Here is a 20,953-nt window from a genome sequence, read left to right as displayed (position 1 = left end):
TCTCCCTTTGAAATCTTGTTTGGCCGACAACCGCATGTCATGATTAACCCTCAGGATGATTTGAAATGTAACAATGAAGTGACTGTAAAATACTTGATTAACATGAGTAAACAGTTAAGGAATCAAAATGATAATCTGAAGTTAGTGATTCCTGATTTACCAGATAGTAATTGTCATGACATTGAACCTGGGGATTATGTAATGATACGGAATTTTCTACGCTCAGGTTGCCTTATTGACAGATGGGAAGGACCATACCAGGTCTTATTGACTAGCACTACAGCATTGAAGGTTGCTGAGAGAGAGACTTGGGTTCATTCGTCCCACTGTAAAAAGGTTGCTGATCCAGAGAGGTCCCATGATAAGGAACAGACGGTAGAGGTTGTATCACTGGAGTGTCTGTTCCAGGAAGATTGAGGCGGCACCTGAGCATTGAAAATCACAAGACCAAAAGCAGTTGTCGATCCCCTGTTCCCTTTTATTGTTTTTCTCCAACTTCCCATCCCCTCTCCCTCAAATTTTATTTTTTTTCCCCTTCTCATTCTTCTCCGTTTCCTCCTACAAGATGGACTTGCCCCAAGAGACTGTGATCCGGATTTTCCTGTTGACCATGATGTTGACCAGAGCAGTCTGTTCCGGCGAGAGTACCATGGAGGTCGAGAGAGGTTCTGGAATGGGTTCTGATGATAAAGATGGAGGCGTAGTTTTCCAAGAACAACTTAACCAACAAGTAAAGGCGAGTATCAGAAAACGATCCGATAGCATTGACCATAGAAGGAATTGTGAAGGATTGTTAGCTGAAGAAAACTGTATCTGTCGGCTCTGTAACAATGTCATTGAGGATGGGTGCATTAAGAAATGCCAATCCAGTTTTAATATCCATATGGACCGGCATCCATTGAGTGACTATCACTCCTTAGTGGGTAGTGTGTTAAATAAAACAGATTGTTGGGTATGCTCTCAAGTACCTCAAGGTCATAGCAAATCAGGGCTAGTACCATTTCCTTTAACGATAGGGGAGGTACTTGAGTTAAGTGGTGGGAGACCGGTGGACAGGAGGTTTAATATCTCCAGCCCTCCTAGTTTGAAGCTCCACCAATACCATGTGGATAGGTCCCTATTATGTTTTAACATCTCCAATCCCCGAAAGCCGGGAAATTGGGAAGTGTCATGGAGTAATCAGACCATGACCTTTTCGCATAGAGCAGATAGAATGCCTACAGATACAGAGCTTGTACGCCACATAGCCAGTAGAGGAAAATCTTTCCGGTATAGGTATACCTTAGGAAATAGGATTACTAGAGTTGGAGAGGTATCACCAGGATACTGTGCACATATCGTACAACCTGATACGTGTACTAAGCAGATGGAAGAATTAGGGTTAGGAGATTTCACATGGAAGGTGTGTAATATGGTTATGTCCTACTCCGTCCCATATGTTCTCCCCGATGATGCATATTTCATATGCGGGAGAAAGGCGTACAAGTGGCTTGCCCCAAACTCTGAAGGATTGTGTTATATTGGAAAAGTACTGCCTGAAGTAATGACTGTATCACATGACAAAATGAAAGACATACACCGTGGTGCCCAAGCTCCTTATACTCACACCCATTACGAGCACGTTGTTAAAAGGCACCTGATAGAGAAGACAGAGCATCCGGCCTCTGATCTGATAAGTGAATCCACCGGGATTCAATTCTTAATCACGTTAGATTTCACCCGCACCGCTAGAGGAGTGCTGAATTATAAATACATATCGGCGCTCGCAAATTTGTTAGATAATATCACTGAAATGTATGATGACACATTTAGGTATACTGGAAGGGAACTTCAAGCTTACAAAACAGAACTGGTACAGCATAGAATGGTTCTCAATTACCTCACAGCAGTGACAGGCGGATATTGTGTCACACTGGCAACACAATACGGCGTGAAATGTTGCACATATATTACGAATAGCACCGAGGATCCGGTCGAGGTCATAGACCAAAAGATGGACGATATTCTCCAATTGAAGTGGGAATTTCGCAGGAGACACAATCTCACTCTTGCTGCTGTAGGTAATGAGCTGACTGGTTGGGTGTCATGGTTGAACCCGCGAAATTGGTTTTCTGGTTTAGGAGAATGGGCTCAAGGAGTCATAATGGATGTTGGGAAGTTTCTCCTATGTATCTTAGGTGTTGTCATATCGATTGGATTGATATTTAGATGCGGTCAGGCTTTAATGAAGTGCAAACATCGTACAAGGGTAATGAGTTTGAGGAGTGAGGAAACTGTAATTCCAATGGACTTGATTTACGACCCAACGGTAGAAACAATGATGTAAATGAAAATGCGATTATACGGTCCGTTTCTTTCACCTGTTTTTCCGTTTTCTCCAAGGTAAAAAGACCCACTTGGACGAGGAATTTGATGAGCCGATATACAGACAACAGAGGGATTAAAGAAGAAGTTTTGACAACCTGATACACAGATTTTTGATGAACTATGCCGTGGATCCCCAGTTTCCCTAGAAATTTTAAAATTACGCTAGCCCAACACTTTTGTAAATCTATGGACATTGACAGCTTTTGCTCGCACCTTATGGGCAAAAGCACAAAGAAGACTGCATCCAACAGACACCAAACAAGACCTCAATCGACGAATGTACATTTACCTGACATAGAATACCACCGCATTTACCGTAATTATGTATTTTCTTCATTTCTACAACCCTCAGGTAATGACACACATAGTCGATAGGGAATACAGGCACAGATATCAGCAATCACATATCTCCCCCATTCATGTATCATCAACTAAAATGTGCTCCCCCATTTTGTTACAACCAAAGCCGAACAGAGCTCGGTAAAGTTTGACAGCCCATCCACAGACCCGTACCACGGGATAAGAAGGAATTCAAATGTATACTTCGCAATACCTCGAAGCTTGATTTAAAACACGTACGGCACGATGATACATGACCCCCAAGCACGGATTCATACACACATGCTTCTGCTATCTCACTAGGTCATACCCTTTTCCTACCTTCTCCTCTCCTCCCCAACCATGTAAATGTATTAACCCCTGACATATATTTTTCTCTTTTGAAATGTTTTAAAAGATGGCAGTTATTATTGACTGCCAAAGGGTGGACTGTCAAAGTCAGAAAAATATCTCTATACACATTGCCATATTTGCACCTCATTCTGGTCCGCGCTGCGCATGCGTGCGCTCTCCCGTGCGTGCGCATACTCACAGTCGCGGGCACCCGCAGGCGCACGGTATGCGTATTTACGGTAGAGTTTATGTGATCGTAGCGTGCGACTCAATCGTTACATATTTTCAGTAATAATGTATTTTGTAGATCATGGTCCCTTTGATAGATTCTGAAAGTTTAGTTAATATAGCATGTTCCTGAACAGAGAGATCCCTCTTTGTATTGTACGAAGGGTCTAACAGGGGTCATACAGTGGTGTTTGGTACCCATCGGAAGAGTATTTAAATAGCAATATTCCGGTGTTGGTTTGGAGCGGATTAATCGCTCATGCGAATAGTTATGGACATAAGAAGTTTATGTCCATTTACTATTATTTGTTCTTATTTAGTCATGCGGCGGGAAACTCAGTATCCCACCCACCTGAACAGTTGGAAGCAGTCACAGCCCACCTGTATGAATCAACCTATGACCTTTTGTTATAATGCGAAGCCGAATTCCTGTGTCCAATGAACAATGAGATTGTAGGGACCATTGAATTGTATTGTGTGTGGGGCATAAATAGGCAGGCCGATCATATCCAGGACACTCTCTTCAACGGTTCTCATTGCTGATAATCGGGAGCTGGATATCGAGGCGCATGCGATCGTTTCCCCTTGTGCGTAAGTGTTTCTCCGCAATCATATTGATCTTCTTGTTATTCCGAGCCAATCTCTCTCAATTTCTCTCTCTCTCTCTCTCCTTCTCTTTCTCTCTCATTTTCCCTTAAATTGTATTGTATTGTATTTCCTGTGTAGTTATCTGGTTAGGTAGTCTATGTTATATTGTAGTGTATGACTTGTATTGTGTTTAACTCTTTTGCAAGTATAGCATTCATAATATATATATTAGGCGTTGGACCCTGAGCACGGTATCTGTGTGTTTCTTATAGTATTAAGTATTCTCAGAGCGTCGGTGACGCTCGAACAGCTTTAAAGGTAATAAGGTTATACTGTGTTGCATTTACACTCTAACATTACACTAAGGTTTTACTGCACAATACACTGTTTATGGTTTAGATACAAAGGTTTAATATAGTGAGCGTCAGCGCCGCTGGTGATCTCCTCGTGGTCCCGAGCGTCCGCTACGCTATAGCGAATCATTACGTTAGTCAACAGCCAATAACGTGCCTGCCTGTGATCTCTTGGCCGTGAGTGAACGCGACGCTTGAGCGTCTCGATCACGGCAAAGCGATTGTTACGCAACTAGCGTACCCTTACGGTACTTCATACGTAGATAGCGTACAGTGTTCTTAGACCTCATAAAGGGTATTATATACGATAAATATTTAGCTTTATCAACGGGCATGAAGGCAAAATTGGGGCTGGCCAGAGATCCGTCTATATGTGAGTATATACGTGGGTGAGCGACGTGACCCACGTATAGGGCCCACCATCAAATATTTATGGCGCCAAACCATCGATGGTCCGTAACTAGTGGGTGATTATTTTACCATTGATGGCACTGATGCAGATGGTTTCCCACCATCGACAGTAGCCGTGGGGTCTATGGCTTCTGTTGGCACTGCAGCACAGAGGCTGTCAGCTAGCTTCCTGGTGTACACAGACATTACATCAAGTAACCTCCTGTGTCAGCCAATCGCAGTGCAGCAGCAGCAGCCCCGGCTCACTGAACACATGTATAGTACATACAGACCGTGCCATGCAACCAGCAGCACAGCCGCCGCGCATGCGCAGAGGGAGCTCTCGCCCGCCTCTGACTGGAGCCGCACACTCTCACCTGCGCATGCGCGGGTGGGAACTATCGATGACGGCATGCGCTTGCATAGGGCCTGACTATCGACGGATCCAGCTAGACTTTCCATCGTTGGCAAGGATACCGATGGCCACCCCTACCCACGTGATCCCCTCCCTGTTCCAGCCTCTAGGAGTCTGTGTCCCTCCTTCCTGACGTCATTACCGTGCGCCGGAGCTGCCCCTGCACGTTGTTGTGTGTGGTCCTGTGACAGCAGCGTCACTGTGTACAGCGGTGTGTGTCCCCTGTATGTGTTTATTTGTGTATATATGTGAGTATATATTTTTATTTATGTATGTGTATATATATATATATATATATATATATATATATATATATATATGTATGATATGGTCCGTGTGCCTGTATGAGTGGGTGTACACAGCAGCATCACCTCAGTGTGTGTGTGTGTATATATATATATATATATCTATATCCGTACAATGCCTCCGTGTCGCCTCCTCGCACCTGTATCCTTCATTGCAGTCACAATTACACTATCTATAAACAATCTCTTACACACTATATAACAGCCAGTGCGGAATTCAGCTGTGGGTGGCGCAGGGGGCAGTTTGCCGCTGCCGTGGCACTTAAACGCTGGCAATGGCAGCCCGATTTGAAGTGCTCGATACCCTGTGGAGTAGCAAACGCATTTGAGCGAGGTCCCGCTGAAGTGCGGCGGGTGTTGTAGAATCCGGCCCGGCGAACAAGTTGCCGGCAAGTGAATTCCTTCTTTAGCGTGACCTCTGGCCCTCCCGGTTGCTCTGTCACTAAGAGCCACGTGTTGCATAAATCTCTCTTATTCCAAGTTCCTTCTGGTTGGATTATTAGATCTGTATTTGTAAACGTCCCCCGCTTCTATGAGCGTCAGTGTTACCCAAGGGTGTACAGTGATGCTCGCCCTGTATATAAAGTACTAGAGATGTTTGCATCGGTGTACGTCCTGCACTGTAATATGCCAATACTTACACTGAAGAGAGCCAGACTCTTAGCTTGACCAGCTGGACCTACATCCAGATGCCGGGCACGCGTGTGGCCAGGACGCTCCAGTTATTTGGCGGTAACACAGCTGGTGATAGCTGTATTATGGCCGCACACCTGGTGAGATAGAGCTCATGGTAGTGGTGTAGCTTACACTGGTGTACATATAACCCACGGTGTCACCCTGGTAACCTATGTAGCTGAACTACCACATATCCGTCTGACCGCATCTTCTGAAGACACCTAGTGACATGAATGTGAACTGTACTTTCTAGACCAGGAGTTATTTTTTTTTATGTTGTCCTAACCTTTTGTCTCTACCTAATGTCTGCTAGAGAACAAGATGGAAGTCAGAGAGGAGGCTGTGGCTGGAGAGGAAGAGGAGGAGGAAGAGGTACCTGTGGCTGAGGAGGGAGAAGACAGCGCGGGAGCAGAGCGTGATATAGACACAGCGGGTGATGATACACAGGGCGGCAAGAAGAAGGTTATTCCCGGCATCATCTACCTGGGTCACATCCCACCTCGACTCCGGCCTCGTAACATCCGCAACATGCTGAGCGTTCATGGGGAAGTGGGACGCATCTTCCTACAAGCCGAGGGTAAGGATAAACTAAATTATAGTCATGTGACAAAATGGCATTAATGCACAATATGTTTGGAGAAGGTGGTAAGTGTAGAGAAAGCTGTCGTCTGTGATGTGGGGGGTCGGCAGTCCTCTTCTGCTGCGTACATGGAATTATTTGTTACATAAAAATATCCGCCTTTTAGTGGGAACTCCACCTCCAGGAAGCTAGTGTACACTCTAGGACTTTTTCCTGGCAGGGTGCTGATAACTAAGGAGGGCACACATGCACGTGCCCCTAAAAGGGGTGGGGTCTAGTGACATGCCCCTCCCCTTTCCACCACTCTGGGGGCTTGCTCAGCACCCCCAGAGATGCTGGGCTGCCCCCAGGCTAGCAAGAAAAAGTTTTCATGCTGTAAGAGTTATGTACCCAGCGTTGTGCAGTAAGTGCGGCGTACATGTGCCCAGTGACGGGGGCTGCAGAGTGCGTGTGCCCAGTGACGGGGCTGCAGAGTGCGTGTGACCAGTGACGGGGGGCTGCAGAGTGCGTGTGCCCAGTGACGGGTGGCTCCAGAGTGCCTGTGCCCAGTGACGGGTGGCTCCAGAGTGCCTGTGACGGGTGGCTCCAGAGTGCCTGTGCCCAGTGACGGGTGGCTCCAGAGTGCCTGTGCCCGGTGACGGGTGGCTCCAGAGTGCCTGTGCCCAGTGACGGGTGGCTCCAGAGTGCCTGTGCCCAGTGGTGTGTGGCACACAGGGATGCGAGGTTGCCCCATTCTGTATTGCAGATAGGAATGCGGGGCTGCCTAGTGGTTTGACAGAGATGTGAGGTTGCCCTTGTGGAGATGCGGGGAGAAGCTGCCACACTATATATGTAACACGGGACAATAGTGGTGGGCTGCAGTTTGTGCTCACCTTCTCTGGGTGTTCTTGATGCTGTCACTCTCCCAGCAGAAACACTCAAATCTCCGGGACATTGCTCCACCCCAGCCTCCGGCTACACCCCTCAACTGGCCGTGGCAGTGAAACGCGGATCCTGCATTACCACCTCCTGTCTGCTTCCAGCTACCTCCCTCCAGTTCCCAAGCTTGCTGCTGGAGAGGTCACATGCTGCTGGAGGCGGTGGCTCTTCCGCGGACAGTATAGAGACTGCAGGAACAGAGCAGATAGCTCTGACAGACAGTGACTCCCACCAATCACAAGCCAGGGTGGTCGCTGCAGCCAATCACTGGGCTGTTGGCTGCAACTGTGAGCAATAAGGCCGGGACTAGGTCCAGCAGTTTGATAAAAAGTGTCGGTTACTGTGCAGGCACTTGGCAGGGCGCAACGACCAATCATTCCGGCGTTTCCCTGATAAACCGGAGAGATCTTGGTTATTAACGCGCAGCTTCGATTATCGGATCAGTCGGCCGCACAGATGGCCGCCCACTACGTCATCCTCCTTGTGGGCGGACATATACAAATTCTGCGCGGTGTGGCTGGAAATCGGGAAGAAAAAAAGCTTAGCACTAAGGGGGTCATGCCGACCCGATCGCTCGCTGCAGTTTGTCGCAGCGCAGCGATCGGGTCGGAACTGCGCATGGCAACTTTCGTTACCTAGCGATCGTCTCTGAGACAGAGGCGGTCGCTGGGCGGGAGGGGGCTGAACGGCGGCGTTAATCCGCCGTTTAGGGGGAGCGGTGCAGCCAACACAGGCATGGCCGGACCGTTGGGAGGGGTGGGGGGGGGCCGCCGCTGCGGGTGCGACGAACAACTCCCGGCCAGCCGCAGGAGCTGCGCTGGCCGGGAGTTACTCCTTGCATACAAAAGCATCGCCACTTTGCGATGCGTTTATATTTGTGCGGGGGGGGGGGGGGGGCGGCACTGACATGCGGGGCGGACTAGCCTTGTGCTGGGCGTCCCCCCGCATGTCAGTGAACATGATCGGAGCTGTGCTAAATTTTGCGCAGCTACGATCAACTGGGAATGACCCCCAATAAGGGTAATTCTGAGTTGATCGCAGCAGCAAATTTGTTAGCAGTTGGGCATAACCACGTGCACTGCAGGGGGGGCAGATGTAACATGTGCAGAGAGAGTTAGATTTGGGTGGGGTGTGTTCAAACTGAAATCTAAACTGCAGTGTAAAAATAAAGCAGCCAGTATTTACCCTGCACAGAAACAATATAACCCACCCAAATCTAACTCTCTCTGCACATGTTACATCTGCCCCACCTGCAGTGCACATGGTTTTGCCCAACTGCTAACAAATTTTCTGCTGCGATCAACTCGGAATTACCCCCTAAGTGTAGCACTAATATTGGATCCGCCGATTTGCTGCTAAATTGGGATGTAGTTAATTTACCAAAGGACGAGATCCCGGCTGTCGAAATACCGGTGCCAAAATCCTGAAGGACACCATAAGACTGGCTTCTTAATCCCGACGGAGATCAGGGTGCCGGCGTCAAAAATACTGACGCCTGGAATCCCGGTCGTTCGGACAGTGGGACATACTCGCGTCCCGCCACGGAGAGGGGGGGGGGGGGGGGGGGGGGGGGGCGGTTTAGTTTTAAACACAAGAAGGGGGTTCGGTTATAGGGGTGGAAAGGTTATGGTTAGGTACCGGGGCAGAGGGGGTTAGGCACCCACAAGGGATGGTTAGGGTAGGGAACAGGTGAGGGTTATGGTAATTTCTGGGGGACTGTCAGGGTTCTGATGGCAGGATGACGCTGTCCGTATTCTCACCGCCGGCATCTCGGCCATCAGTATACCATTACCAAATCCGATAAATTGTCCCAATTGTCAGTTTTAATCAAAAACACTAACAGCTTTAGCACAGGCATAAATATGTCTGTTTAGCACAGCTACGATCATTCACACTGACATGCGGGGGGACGCCCAGCACAGGGCTAGTCCGCCCCGCATGTCAGTGCTGCCCCCCCTTCCCCCACCGAAAGGCAAAGGCAGCTTTAGCGTGCTGGCTGGGAGCTACTCGTCGCTCCCCAGCCCGCAGCGGCTGCGTGTGAAGTCACGCAGCCGCTGCGGCCCGCCCCCCGCACGGTCCGGCCACGCCTGCGTTGACCGGACCGCGCCCACGAAACGGCGGCCAAACGCCGCCATTCCACCCCCTCCCGTCCAGCGACCGCCTCTGCCTGTCAATCAGGGAGAAGCGATCGCAGCCCTGCTACGGCTTTCGGCCATCTGGTATGCGCCGGCGCATGAGCAGTAGGGTGCATCAAACGCCCCGACATTCGGAATGCTTGCTGTCCCTATTCTTAAAATGTACCTTTTTAGCATAGAAACAACCGTGCAAATTTTTTTTGATGGGTGGTCCACCTCCACACCCAAAAATTCCCATAACAAAGAAAGGGAACAGCATGAAAGCCTCATGGGCCTATCGTGGCTGTTCCCAAATCACAAATTAGGAATCAAATCATTATTTCTTTTTCAGATAAAATAAATAGAAATTTCTAGAAATAAATAGAAAAAAAAAAAAAATAGAAATTAATAGAAATCTTTAATCTTCAGGGGCATGGTGGGCCACATAAATATCATCTCGGATTCTTCAAAATTGGTATGTAATATATACTTAACAATTCCAAAAAATGTAGCATGGGGACAAATCATTTTTCTTACGATAAAAAGCAGCGAGCGAACGGGTCAGAATGACCCCCATAGGCTGGTGTGAGTGCTGATGACTAGTACAGATATGGACAGGTGTATGCAGGAAAACATGGTCCTTATTTCTGTCCAACTCCGCAGCAGACTCGTTATTTTGTTTTAATTGCCTACATTTGGAGTTGGGGCCTGTGGATCTTATATAGAGATGGATGGAGAACGCTGTATACGCAACCAGTTCTGCGTCCATCTCCTCACATGCTGGGGGCCGCATCGAATGAAGGTTGTCCCCTGGTAGCACTGTTAGGCGGTCTGCCGCCATTTTTTTTTATATTTGAGAGACTGCGTGTGATGTCACGCAGCCGCCCTGAAAACTCTCCTGCCCTCCATTCGGTCCGCCACGCCCCCCCCCAGCGATGCATTGCCGCCCTCGCAAATGTCCGTTGTTGTCAATCACACTGCGGCTGAAACCTTCCGGGCTGTAGCAGTGTTGAGACGACGCGTATGCAGCCGCGGCTGCGTTCGGGTCTGAATGACCCCCAGCGTCCATTTACTTTATGAACGTCCTTGGTCTTTTGCTTGATCTGTCCGCACCCCAATAATGTCGCACACCTCTAGCTCGCCCGTCTGTCACTGCGAATCATTTTATTATTCATTTTAGTCTTGGAGCGAGATTGTTCTATAGTCATCCCTGTTACTAGACAAATGTTCGATGCCATTATTTAGTCTATCCCTGCCTTATTCATCCCTACCATGTCTAAACAAATACGTTACCTTTTGCTTTGTCAGAGCGCTTTGTGCGCAAGAAGAAAAAAAAAGCTGGCACCAACGCCCGCGATTTCACGGAAGGTTGGGTTGAGTTTCGGGACAAGCGTCTCGCCAAGCTGGTAGCGGCCAGTCTCCACAACACTCCTATGGGCGTGCGGAAAAAGAACCGCTTTCACGACGACTTGTGGAACATGAAGGTAAGCTGGGAGTCCCCTTTTCTGTTGCGCTAACTTGCACCAATCAGGCTGTTCCGATCACTGACCCCTTCTGTCTCCCGCAGTATCTGCACCGCTTTAAGTGGACTGACCTGAGCGAGAGGCTTGCAATCGAGAGACAGGTCCGGCAGCAGAGGATGCGGGCGGAAGTGTCGCAGGCAAAGAGAGAGACCAACTTTTATCTGCAGAACGTAGAGCGCAGCAAGAAATTCTCCAAAGCGGAGCGGAAGAGGGCGGCAGATCCGGCCACCAGCACAGCCCCGGACAAGCAGTGGAACTTCACACAGCGCAAGACGGAGGAAGAAATCCAGGTCCTTAAGTCGGCCAGGGACAACGAACGTCTCCAGAAACGCCAGGAGCAGACTGAGCGCGCGCAGGAGAAATCCCAGACCAACCGCTCGCTTCTGCAGAAGATTTTCTTTGCTTCCTGAACGCTGAGAGCCTAGGGCTGGGGACACTGAGCCCACGGAGACACTGATTACCCTGGGGGTGTAGACACCCCCTCCGCACCAACAACAGGAGTACTCTGTCATACTGGCGTTTCCCTGGTGCAGGAGAAAGCCTCATAACACTGCTCAGTCTGTGTTATTCCATGTGCTCCAGAACTGAGCGTCCGGCTCCTATCTCTGCTCTAGTTACAGAATAAACTGAGTTTATTTTTTGTTGGGTAAATCCATTGCATGACTGTATCTTTGGCGGCAAAGTATCATGTTTTTTTGTTGTTGGAGGATTACACCCCTAAAGTATAATACAATGTGCCCTAGTGCGGCAACTGATGCCATATTACTGTAACAATTCAAGATTGCTCCGGAGCGGAGACAGCAGATCTGCAGAGCCGCTGTCTCCACCATCTCCAGCGCTTCCGATTCTGACGCTAACCGCTGGCAGCGAAACGTTACAGGGCAGCGGTAGTTTGTGCGCAGGTGTGTAATTGCATCGGTTTGCTGTCTGATAGGTAGCCATATCGGGCCCACTGCTAGAAACATTCGGACACTAGTGTTTCTGCGTGCGTAATGCGCTTATTAGCGATGATGAATGGGTGTTGTCAATCAGATACTTAATTGGATTAGTATCTAAAGGACAACTGGGGGGGGGGGGTGGACAACTTAATTGGCCCACACCATTCTATTTAATCATAGAGCTGTGGGGTGTTGCAGACTTGGATGCGCCCATAAGACACGTTTGCTGCAGATCGCAGAGCTGCTGTATACAGCAGGCCTGGCCAACCTTTGGCTCGCCAGATGCTGCAAAACTACAAGTCCCATCATGCTCTGCCACAGTTTTGTCATTTGGGAGTGCTTAAACTGTGGCTTGGCATGCTGGGATGTGTAGTTTCACAACAGCTGGAGAGTCACAGGTTGGCCAGGCCTGGTATACAGGAAGCCTCAGGCTCTGCCAGGGCAGCACATGTGTGCCAGCTGTAAGCCGGTAGTGTGCCGTAGTGTATATGCCAAGCTGGCACCTGGAGCATACTGTAGTGTATATGTGTCTGGTGATGTGGGTAACGGTGTTATCTGTCAATACTACGCACTATAGCAGGCATGTCCAAACTGCGGCCCTCCAGCTGTTGGGAAACTACACATCCCAGCATGCCCTGACGCAGCTTTAGCATTCTCTGACAGCAAAACTGTGTCAGGGCATGCTGGGATATGTAGTTTCACAACAGCTGGAGGGACGCAGTTTGGACATGCCTGCCTTATAGCATCGTAATGAAGTGTCATATACATAAGGCAGACTGTTTACAGTTATTATTAATTAGTATAAAATGCAATTAATTGCAGAGGCTAACACAACATTTAAACGAATAAGTTCAATAAAAAAATGTTTTGTTTTTTTTCCTTTTAGTAAAGTCATTGGGAATGTGCTTTCTTATTGCAGACCAGATACAAATATCTTGTACTGGGAATAGGAGGCGGTGGTGGTGGCCAGACTGATGATAGTGTAAGTGGGAGGGACCAAGGATCACTCAGCCAATCAGAAGCCACTGGCAATAGTCTGTCTCATCAACTTGTATTTTGCCCCAGAGGTGGAGTATCTGCCCCTCGCACCTCCTGACAGGCCCACGTGCACCTTTGTTGTGGTCTGCGTGAGCCGCAGTTATGTGAACATGCCATTACTGTACTGTATCATCGCTGGAACACCCCACCCTCACAGTGCCACCTCCCTAAGGCATAAGCGCAAACTGTAACCCAATCCGCTTGGGTTGACTGAACAAGCACTGTCGCCTCACCGTGGCAGCGGCCATTTTGTGTCCTGAGCCAGTGATTATGTGATGGAGCCTATGAAGTCGCTAGGTGCCCTGGATGCCTCAGTGATCTGCGCCTCAGTAGTGAATGAAAATCCTGTCTCGTGTTTGTAGACAATGGGCATACATACACGTTCAGTCAGGCGGTGCCTGTGTTATGTTGTGTGTTTGTGAAAATGACAAAGCTGCAAGAACCTGGGCTCCTTGTGATTACACTGTGTAACATTGTGATTTAGTCTGATCGTGTTGTGAGGTCAGGTCGCCACAAGGGGGCGCCCACGCCAAGTCTTCCACCAGGGGTAGCGTGGTCCTGAGGAACGCCTGTGTAAAGAACGTCTGTTACTGCAAGTACTGTGTTCCAAACACACCCGGCCCAAGCACCTAACGTCTGACCAATCATTTCTCTTCCCCTCAGGCTTTATATCTCTGTTGAGAATTAATCGTGGTCTTATCTTGCAGAATGGCAGTGTACCATAGTCCTAATCTGGGCTACTGTATAAGTGCACCACCACCTACTGTAGGCCAATCTTATACTAAGGTGCAACCTTCATCTGTTGTAGCTGTATAGTTGTTGGCCGAACACGGGGTGAATGGGAGAACAAATCACAAGCTGCGGAATCCTGCCTAATGATTGGTCTTCCTGCCCACAAACTAAGCCCCTCCCCCTCTTCTACGAATAAAAGTTAAATGGTTCGATCCAGCATCCTGAGCTGGGAGCGGCCCCTTGCGGTACAATCACATAATGCGGGTGACTTATAATATAAGGGCTATAAATATCTGACACATGGGATAAAGCACTGAGGCACAGCAATGACCACAAGTCCCAGGAGCCAGGTAACCGGTGCAGCCAACAAATGAGCTGACGGCTGCCGCCTGCCTCTTGGGCGTCCTCTCTGCAGCTGCCAAGGGGCTCACACGTTCCCACGCTCCAGAAATTCTCTTACTGGCTTCTAAATGTAACCCACAGGCTTGTTCCTTATATGTTACTAGCTGTAGCACCCAGCGTTGCCCGGGCGAGTCTGTGATCAAACGTCAGAATGAAATAGAGGGGGAATCCCAACATCTAAGGATATCCCGCTGTCGGGGATCCCATTGTCAGGGCTGGCAGATCTTATGAATAGCGGTTCTCATACAGTATCTCCACATTACTATATGGCTGCAGACTATAATTGACAGTAGACATGTTTGTTGTAACAAACTCGTATTCTGACCGAAATGAAACATGCATATATATTTCTTCAGAGGTGTTCTGGGTGGCGTGAGAACGCCTGTGCGACTGGCAGCTCTACAGATCCCCCTATCTGCATTACGTGGGGGGGTTCCGAGCCGCACGTGCATTGGGGTTCCTTTAAAACGGGACGTGCGTGGGAGCTGTGGGAATACACACAGCGTATGTTATAACCCTGCCTCTAAACTATTCTCAAATATCAATCGATTCAAAGATTTGGCTGTGATTGAGTGACAAGTATACATTTAATTTTTATATATTCATAGGGATTGTGTTCTCCCTGGAGATTGGGGATAATCATTGTGGAACATATAAACACAACTTCCAGTTCTCCGTTCACGGATATGTGTCCCGGGGTCACTAAGCAGAACGTTTAAAATCCATTGTTTTAATCAATCGTCAGCCATGTGTCTCAGCGGTAACCGGGTTCCGTGTACTGCGGCTCCACACGTTGCTCTGCCTGTACTTAGAGCTTTGTCTGCACCTACTGTATGATGGTGATTACACAGCCAGTTGGGGCACAGGCAGGGCAGGTTCACCCAATAAACTGTACCCACCGCGGTGGGTGCTCACAGGCGGCTCTTTACAATGCGGAGTGGATCCAGATCCGGCTGATTTCCAGCCCTGCCAGTTATTGCAGATGGGATGATGTGACATTTTCAGAGATTACAGTTAATCCTAATTCACTGCTCATCTCCTGTCATTGGGTGACATCGCTGCAATTTGCAATGCAGGGACGGTGCCTGTATACCAGTATACATCAGTAATAGGAGACAGGGCTGCACACAACTTCTGTTTCCAGGCTTTATGTCCTCTGTGTGCGTTATACAGGTCACACAGCGCTGCGCACACCGGGGAAACTGCACGCTTGGTGTGCATGAGACATAAGTGATCGCTGAAGTTGGTGCACGTTAAGATTTCAAACTCTAAATGGCAGAAAGACTTATGGCCCTATTTATCAAAATCAATTTAATAGTGGTTTTCATGCAAAATTAATTATTACATTTGCAAAACAATTAAAATTGCTGCAGGAATGGTAACGATACTCGCACCCTGGGACATGGCTAGCGAGAAAGCTCTGTCCTGATGACTCCCTCTCCATGCTCTTCACAGCCTACTATCCACCTGTGTGATAGGGCGGCTGATACTGCGCATGCGATGGCGGCTGAAAGGAAATTTAGGCGCTGTATAAATTATATAGAAAAAGCAGCTATAGGGGACATAACTCAGTCCCTGCATTATATAGCGCTCTGGTGTGTGCTGGCATACTCTCACTCTGTCCCCCCAAAGGGCTTTTGTGGGTCCTGTCCTCTGTTGGAGCATTCCCTGTGTGTGTGCGGTGTGTCGGTACGGCTGTGTCGACATGTTTGATGAGGATAATGATGTGGAGACGGAGCAGATGCCTTTAGAAGGGATGTCACCCCCTGGGGGGCAGACACCTGAGTGGATGAGCTTATGGAAAGAAATGCGTGCACGTATAGACTCCTTACATAAGAAATTTGACGACATGCCAAATGTGGGACAGCCGACTTCTCAGCTCGTGCCTGTCCAGGCGTCGCACAGGTCATCAGGGGCTCTAAAACGCCGGCTACCTCAGACCGCAGACCCAGATGTCGAGACACCAGTGTCGACGACGATGAGTCTAACCTGATGCCCACTAAGGCCATTCACTGCATGATTGAGGCAATGAAAGAGGTGTTACACATTTCTGATATAAATACAGGTACCACTAAAAAGGGTATTATGTTTGGAGAGAAAAAACTACCCGTAGTTTTTCCCCCATCAGATGAATTAAATGAAGTGTGTGAAGTGGGCTTTCCCTGATAAAAAATTGGTAATTCCTAAGAAGGTACTAATGGCGTTCTCTTTCCCGCCAGAGGATAGGTCACGTTGGGAAACACCCCCTAGAGTGGATAAAGCGCTCACACGTTTGTCTAAAAAGGTGGCACTACCGTCTCCGGATACGGCCGCCCTCAAGGAACCTGCTGATAGAAAGCAGGAGGCGATCCTGAAGTCTGTATACACACACTCAGGCATTATACTTAGACCAGCTATTGCGTCAGCATGGATGTGCAGTGCTGCCGCTGCGTGGTCAGATTCCCTGTCAGAAAATATTGACACATTAGACAGAGACACGATCCTGTTAACCATAGACCATATAAAAGACTCAGTCTTATATATGAGAGATGCACAGAGGGAAATCTGCCGACTGGCATCTAAAGTTAGTGCATTGTCCATTTCTGCTAGGAGAGGCTTATGGACTCGCCAGTGGACAGGAGATGCAGATTCTAAAAGGCACATGGAAGTGTTGCCATACAAGGGTGAGGAATTATTTGGGGATGGTCTCTCGGACCTAGTTTCCACAGTAATGTCTGGGAAGTCAGCATTTTTACCCCATGTCCCCTCACAGCCTAAGAAGGCGCCGTTTTATCAGGTTCAGTCCTTTCGGACCCAGAAAAACAGGCGTGGAAAAGGCGGGTCTTTTCTATCCAGAGAGGCAGAGGTAGGGGAAAAAGGCTGCAACAAACAGCAGGTTCCCAGGAGCAAAAGTCCTCCCCCGCTTCTTCTGCCAAGTCCGCCGCATGACGGTGGGGCTCCACAGGCGGAGCCTGGTACGGTGGGGGGCCGCCTCAAGAATTTCAGCGATCAGTGGGCTCGCTCACAGGTGGATCCCTGGATCCTTCAAATAGTATCTCAGGGGTACAAACTGGAATTCGAGGCGTCTCCACCCCACCGGTTCCTAAAATCTGCCTTGCCGATTGCTCCCTCAGACAGGGAGGCGGTGCTAGCGGCAATTCACAAGCTGTATTCCCAGCAGGTGATAATCAAGGTACCCCTACTTCAACAAGGCCGGGGTTACTATTCCACACTATTTGTGGTACCGAAACCGGACGGTTCGGTGAGACCCATTTTAAATTTGAAATCCTTGAACACATACATAAAAAAATTCAAGTTCAAGATGGAATCGCTCAGGGCGGTTATTGCGAGCCTGGAAGAGGGGGATTACATGGTATCCCTGGACATCAAGGATGCTTACTTGCATGTCCCCATTTACCATCCTCACCAGGAGTACCTCAGATTTGTGGTACAGGATTGCCATTACCAATTCCAGACGCTGCCGTTTGGACTGTCCACGGCACCGAGGGTATTTACCAAGGTTATGGCGGAAATTATGATACTCCTTCGAAAAAAGGGAGTTTTAATGATCCCGTACTTGGACGATCTCCTAATAAAAGCGAGGTCCAAGGAACAGTTGTTGGTGGGAGTAGCACTATCTCAGGAGGTGCTGCACTAGCACGGCTGGATTCTGAATATCCCAAAGTCGCAGCTGGTTCCGACGACACGGCTACTGTTCCTGGGTATGATTCTGGATACAGTCCAAAAAAAAAAAAAGTGTTTCTCCCGGAGGAGAAGGCCAGGGAGTTGTCATCTCTAGTCAGAGACCTCCTGAAGCCAAAACAGGTATCAGTGCATCGCTGCACGCGGGTCCTGGGAAAGATGGTGGCTTCTTACGAAGCAATTCCCTTCGGCAGGTTCCATGCCAGAATCTTTCAGTGGGACCTGTTGGACCAGTGGTCCGGATCGCATCTTCAGATGCATCGCTTAATAACCCTGTCTCCAAGAACCAGGGTGTCTCTACTGTGGTGGCTGCAGAGTGCCCATCTTCTAGAGGGCCGCAGGTTCGGCATACAGGACTGGGTCCTGGTGACCACGGATGCCAGCCTTCGAGGCTGGGGGGCAGTCACACAGGGAAGAAACTTCCAAGGACTATGGTCGAGTCAGGAGACTTCCCTTCACATAAATATTCTGGAACTAAGGGCCATCTACAATGCCCTAAGTCAAGCAAAATCCCTGCTCCTACACCAGCCGGTGCTGATCCAGTCAGACAACATCACGGCAGTCGCCCATGTAAATCGACAGGGCGGCACAAGAAGCAGGATGGCGATGGCAGAAGCCACAAGAATCCTCCGATGGGCGGAGAATCATGTACTAGCACTGTCAGCAGTGTTCATTCCGGGAGTGGACAACTGGGAAGCAGACTTCCTCAGCAGACACGACCTCCACCCGGGAGAGTGGGGACTTCATCCAGAAGTCTTCCAGATGCTGGTAAACCGTTGGGAAAATCCACAGGTGGACATGATGGCGTCCCGCCTCAACAAAAAGTTAAAAAGATATTGCGCCAGGTCAAGGGACCCTCAGGCGGTAGCTGTGGACGCTCTAGTGACACCGTGGGTGTACCAGTCGGTTTATGTGTTCCCTCCTCTGCCTCTCATACCAAAGGTATTGAGAATAATAAGAAAGCGAGGAGTAAACACAATTCTCGTGGTTCCGGATTGGCCAAGACGAGCGTGGTACCCGGAACTTCAAGAGATGCTCTCAGAGGACCCGTGGCCTCTACCGCTCAGACAGGACCTGCTACAGCAGGGGCCCTGTCTGTTCCAAGACTTACCGCGGCTGCGTTTGACGGCATGGCGGTTGAACACCGGATCCTAAAGGAAAAGGGTATTCCGGAAGAAGTCATTCCTACGCTTATTATGGCCAGGAAAGATGTTACGGCAAAGCATTATCACCGCATATGGCGGAAATATGTTGCATGGTGCGAGGCCAAAAAGGCCCCAACAGAGGAATTTCAACTAGGTCGATTTCTGCATTTCCTGCAAGCAGGAGTGAATATGGGCCTAAAACTAGGCTCCATTAAAGTACAGATCTCGGCTCTGTCGATTTTCTTTCAAAAAGAACTAGCTTCAGTACCTGAAGTTCAGACATTTGTGAAAGGAGTGCTGCATATTCAGCCCCCGTTTGTGCCTCCTGTGGCACCTTGGGATCTCAACGTGGTGTTGAGTTTCTTAAAATCACATTGGTTTGAGCCACTAAAAACCGTGGATCTGAAATATCTCACGTGGAAAGTGGTCATGTTATTGGCCTTGGCTTCAGCCAGGCGAGTGTCAGAATTGGCGGCTTTATCATGTAAAAGCCCTTATCTGATTTTCCATATGGATAGGGCAGAATTGAGGACTCGTCCCCAATTTCTCCCTAAGGTGGTGTCAGCGTTTCACCTGAACCAGCCTATTGTGGTGCCTGCGGCTACTAGGGATTTGGAGGACTCCAAGTTGCTAGACGTTGTCAGGGCCCTGAAAATATATGTTTCCAGGACGGCTGGAGTCAGAAAATCTGACTCGCTGTTTATCCTGTATGCACCCAACAAGCTGGGTGCTCCTGCTTCTAAGCGGTCTATTGCTCGCTGGATTTGTAGTACAATTCAGCTTGCACATTCTGTGGCAGGCCTGCCACAGCCAAAATCTGTAAATGCCCATTCCACAAGGAAGGTGGGCTCATCTTGGGCGGCTGCCCGAGGGGTCTCGGCTTTACAACTTTGCCGAGCAGCTACTTGGTCAGGGGCAAACACGTTTGCAAAATTCTACAAATTTGATACCCTGGCTGAGGAGGACCTGGAGTTCTCTCATTCGGTGCTGCAGAGTCATCCGCACTCTCCCGCCCGTTTGGGAGCTTTGGTATAATCCCCATGGTCCTTACGGAGTTCCCAGCATCCACTAGGACGTCAGAGAAAATAAGAATTTACTCACCGGTAATTCTATTTCTCGTAGTCCGTAGTGGATGCTGGGCGCCCATCCCAAGTGCGGATTGTCTGCAATACTTGTAAATAGTTATTGTTAACTAAAGGGTTATTGTTGAGCCATCTGTTGAGAGGCTCAGTTGTTTTCATACTGTCAAACTGGATATAGTATCACGAGTTGTACGGTGTGGCTGGTAAGAGTCTTACCCGGGATTCTAAATCCTTCCTTATTATGTCAGCTCGTCCGGGCACAGTGTCCTAACTGAGGCTTGGAGGAGGGTCATAGTGGGAGGAGCCAGTGCACACCAGGTAGTCATAAATCTTTCTAGAGTGCCCAGCCTCCTTCGGAGCCCGCTATCCCCCCCCCATGGTCCTTACGGAGTTCCCAGCATCCACTACGGACTACGAGAAATAGAATTACCGGTGAGTAAATTCTTATTTCTCTATCGTCCTAGTGGATGCTGGGGTTCCTGAAAGGACCATGGGGAATTGCGGCTCCGCAGGAGACAGGGCACAAAAAGTAAAGCTTTAGGATCAGGTGGTGTGCACTGGCTCCTCCCCCTATGACCCTCCTCCAAGCCTCAGTTAGATTTTTGTGCCCGGCCGAGAAGGGTGCAATCTAGGTGGCTCTCCTAAAGAGCTGCTTAGAAAAGTTTAGCTTAGGTTTTTTATTTTACAGTGAGTCCTGCTGGCAACAGGATCACTGCAACGAGGGACTTAGGGGAGAAGAAGTGAACTCACCTGTGTGCAGGATGGATTGGCTTCTTTGGCTACTGGACATTAGCTCCAGAGGGACGA

General features: G+C 49.0%; 1 protein-coding gene across 3 annotated transcripts; it reads left to right on the top strand.

Moving 5' to 3' along the window:
• Window positions 1-5,013: 5,013 nt before the first annotated feature.
• Window positions 5,014-12,943, top strand: ABT1 (activator of basal transcription 1). 3 transcript variants are annotated; one of them, XM_063936068.1, is made up of 4 exons: window positions 5,014-5,224; window positions 6,307-6,570; window positions 10,914-11,089; window positions 11,173-12,943. In XM_063936068.1, the coding sequence occupies exons 2-4, from the start codon at window positions 6,315-6,317 to the stop codon at window positions 11,536-11,538; spliced, it is 798 nt and encodes a 265-aa protein (XP_063792138.1). In that variant the 5' UTR covers window positions 5,014-5,224; window positions 6,307-6,314; the 3' UTR covers window positions 11,539-12,943. The 3 variants fall into 3 exon arrangements, with proteins under 3 accessions (XP_063792138.1, XP_063792137.1, XP_063792136.1); XM_063936067.1 differs by having other exon boundaries at window positions 5,014-5,237; XM_063936066.1 differs by having other exon boundaries at window positions 5,015-5,261.
• The last annotated feature ends 8,010 nt before the right edge of the window (window positions 12,944-20,953 follow it).

This window comes from Pseudophryne corroboree, chromosome 8 (assembly GCF_028390025.1).
Source record: "Pseudophryne corroboree isolate aPseCor3 chromosome 8, aPseCor3.hap2, whole genome shotgun sequence".
In the NCBI taxonomy this organism is placed as follows: Eukaryota; Metazoa; Chordata; class Amphibia; order Anura; family Myobatrachidae; genus Pseudophryne; species Pseudophryne corroboree.
The sequence above is the reverse complement of the archived record's forward strand: the minus strand, read 5'-3'. Positions and strand labels throughout refer to the sequence as shown.

Excerpts from the sequence above, each read along its gene's own strand:
- ABT1 (XM_063936068.1), top strand. The coding sequence starts at position 6,315 with ATGGAAGTCAGAGAGGAGGCTGTGGCTGGAGAGGAAGAGGAGGAGGAA. Across the intron at positions 6,571-10,913 it reads CATCTTCCTACAAGCCGAGG|AGCGCTTTGTGCGCAAGAAG; the intron begins GTAAGGATAAAC and ends TTGCTTTGTCAG. Across the intron at positions 11,090-11,172 it reads ACGACTTGTGGAACATGAAG|TATCTGCACCGCTTTAAGTG; the intron begins GTAAGCTGGGAG and ends TGTCTCCCGCAG.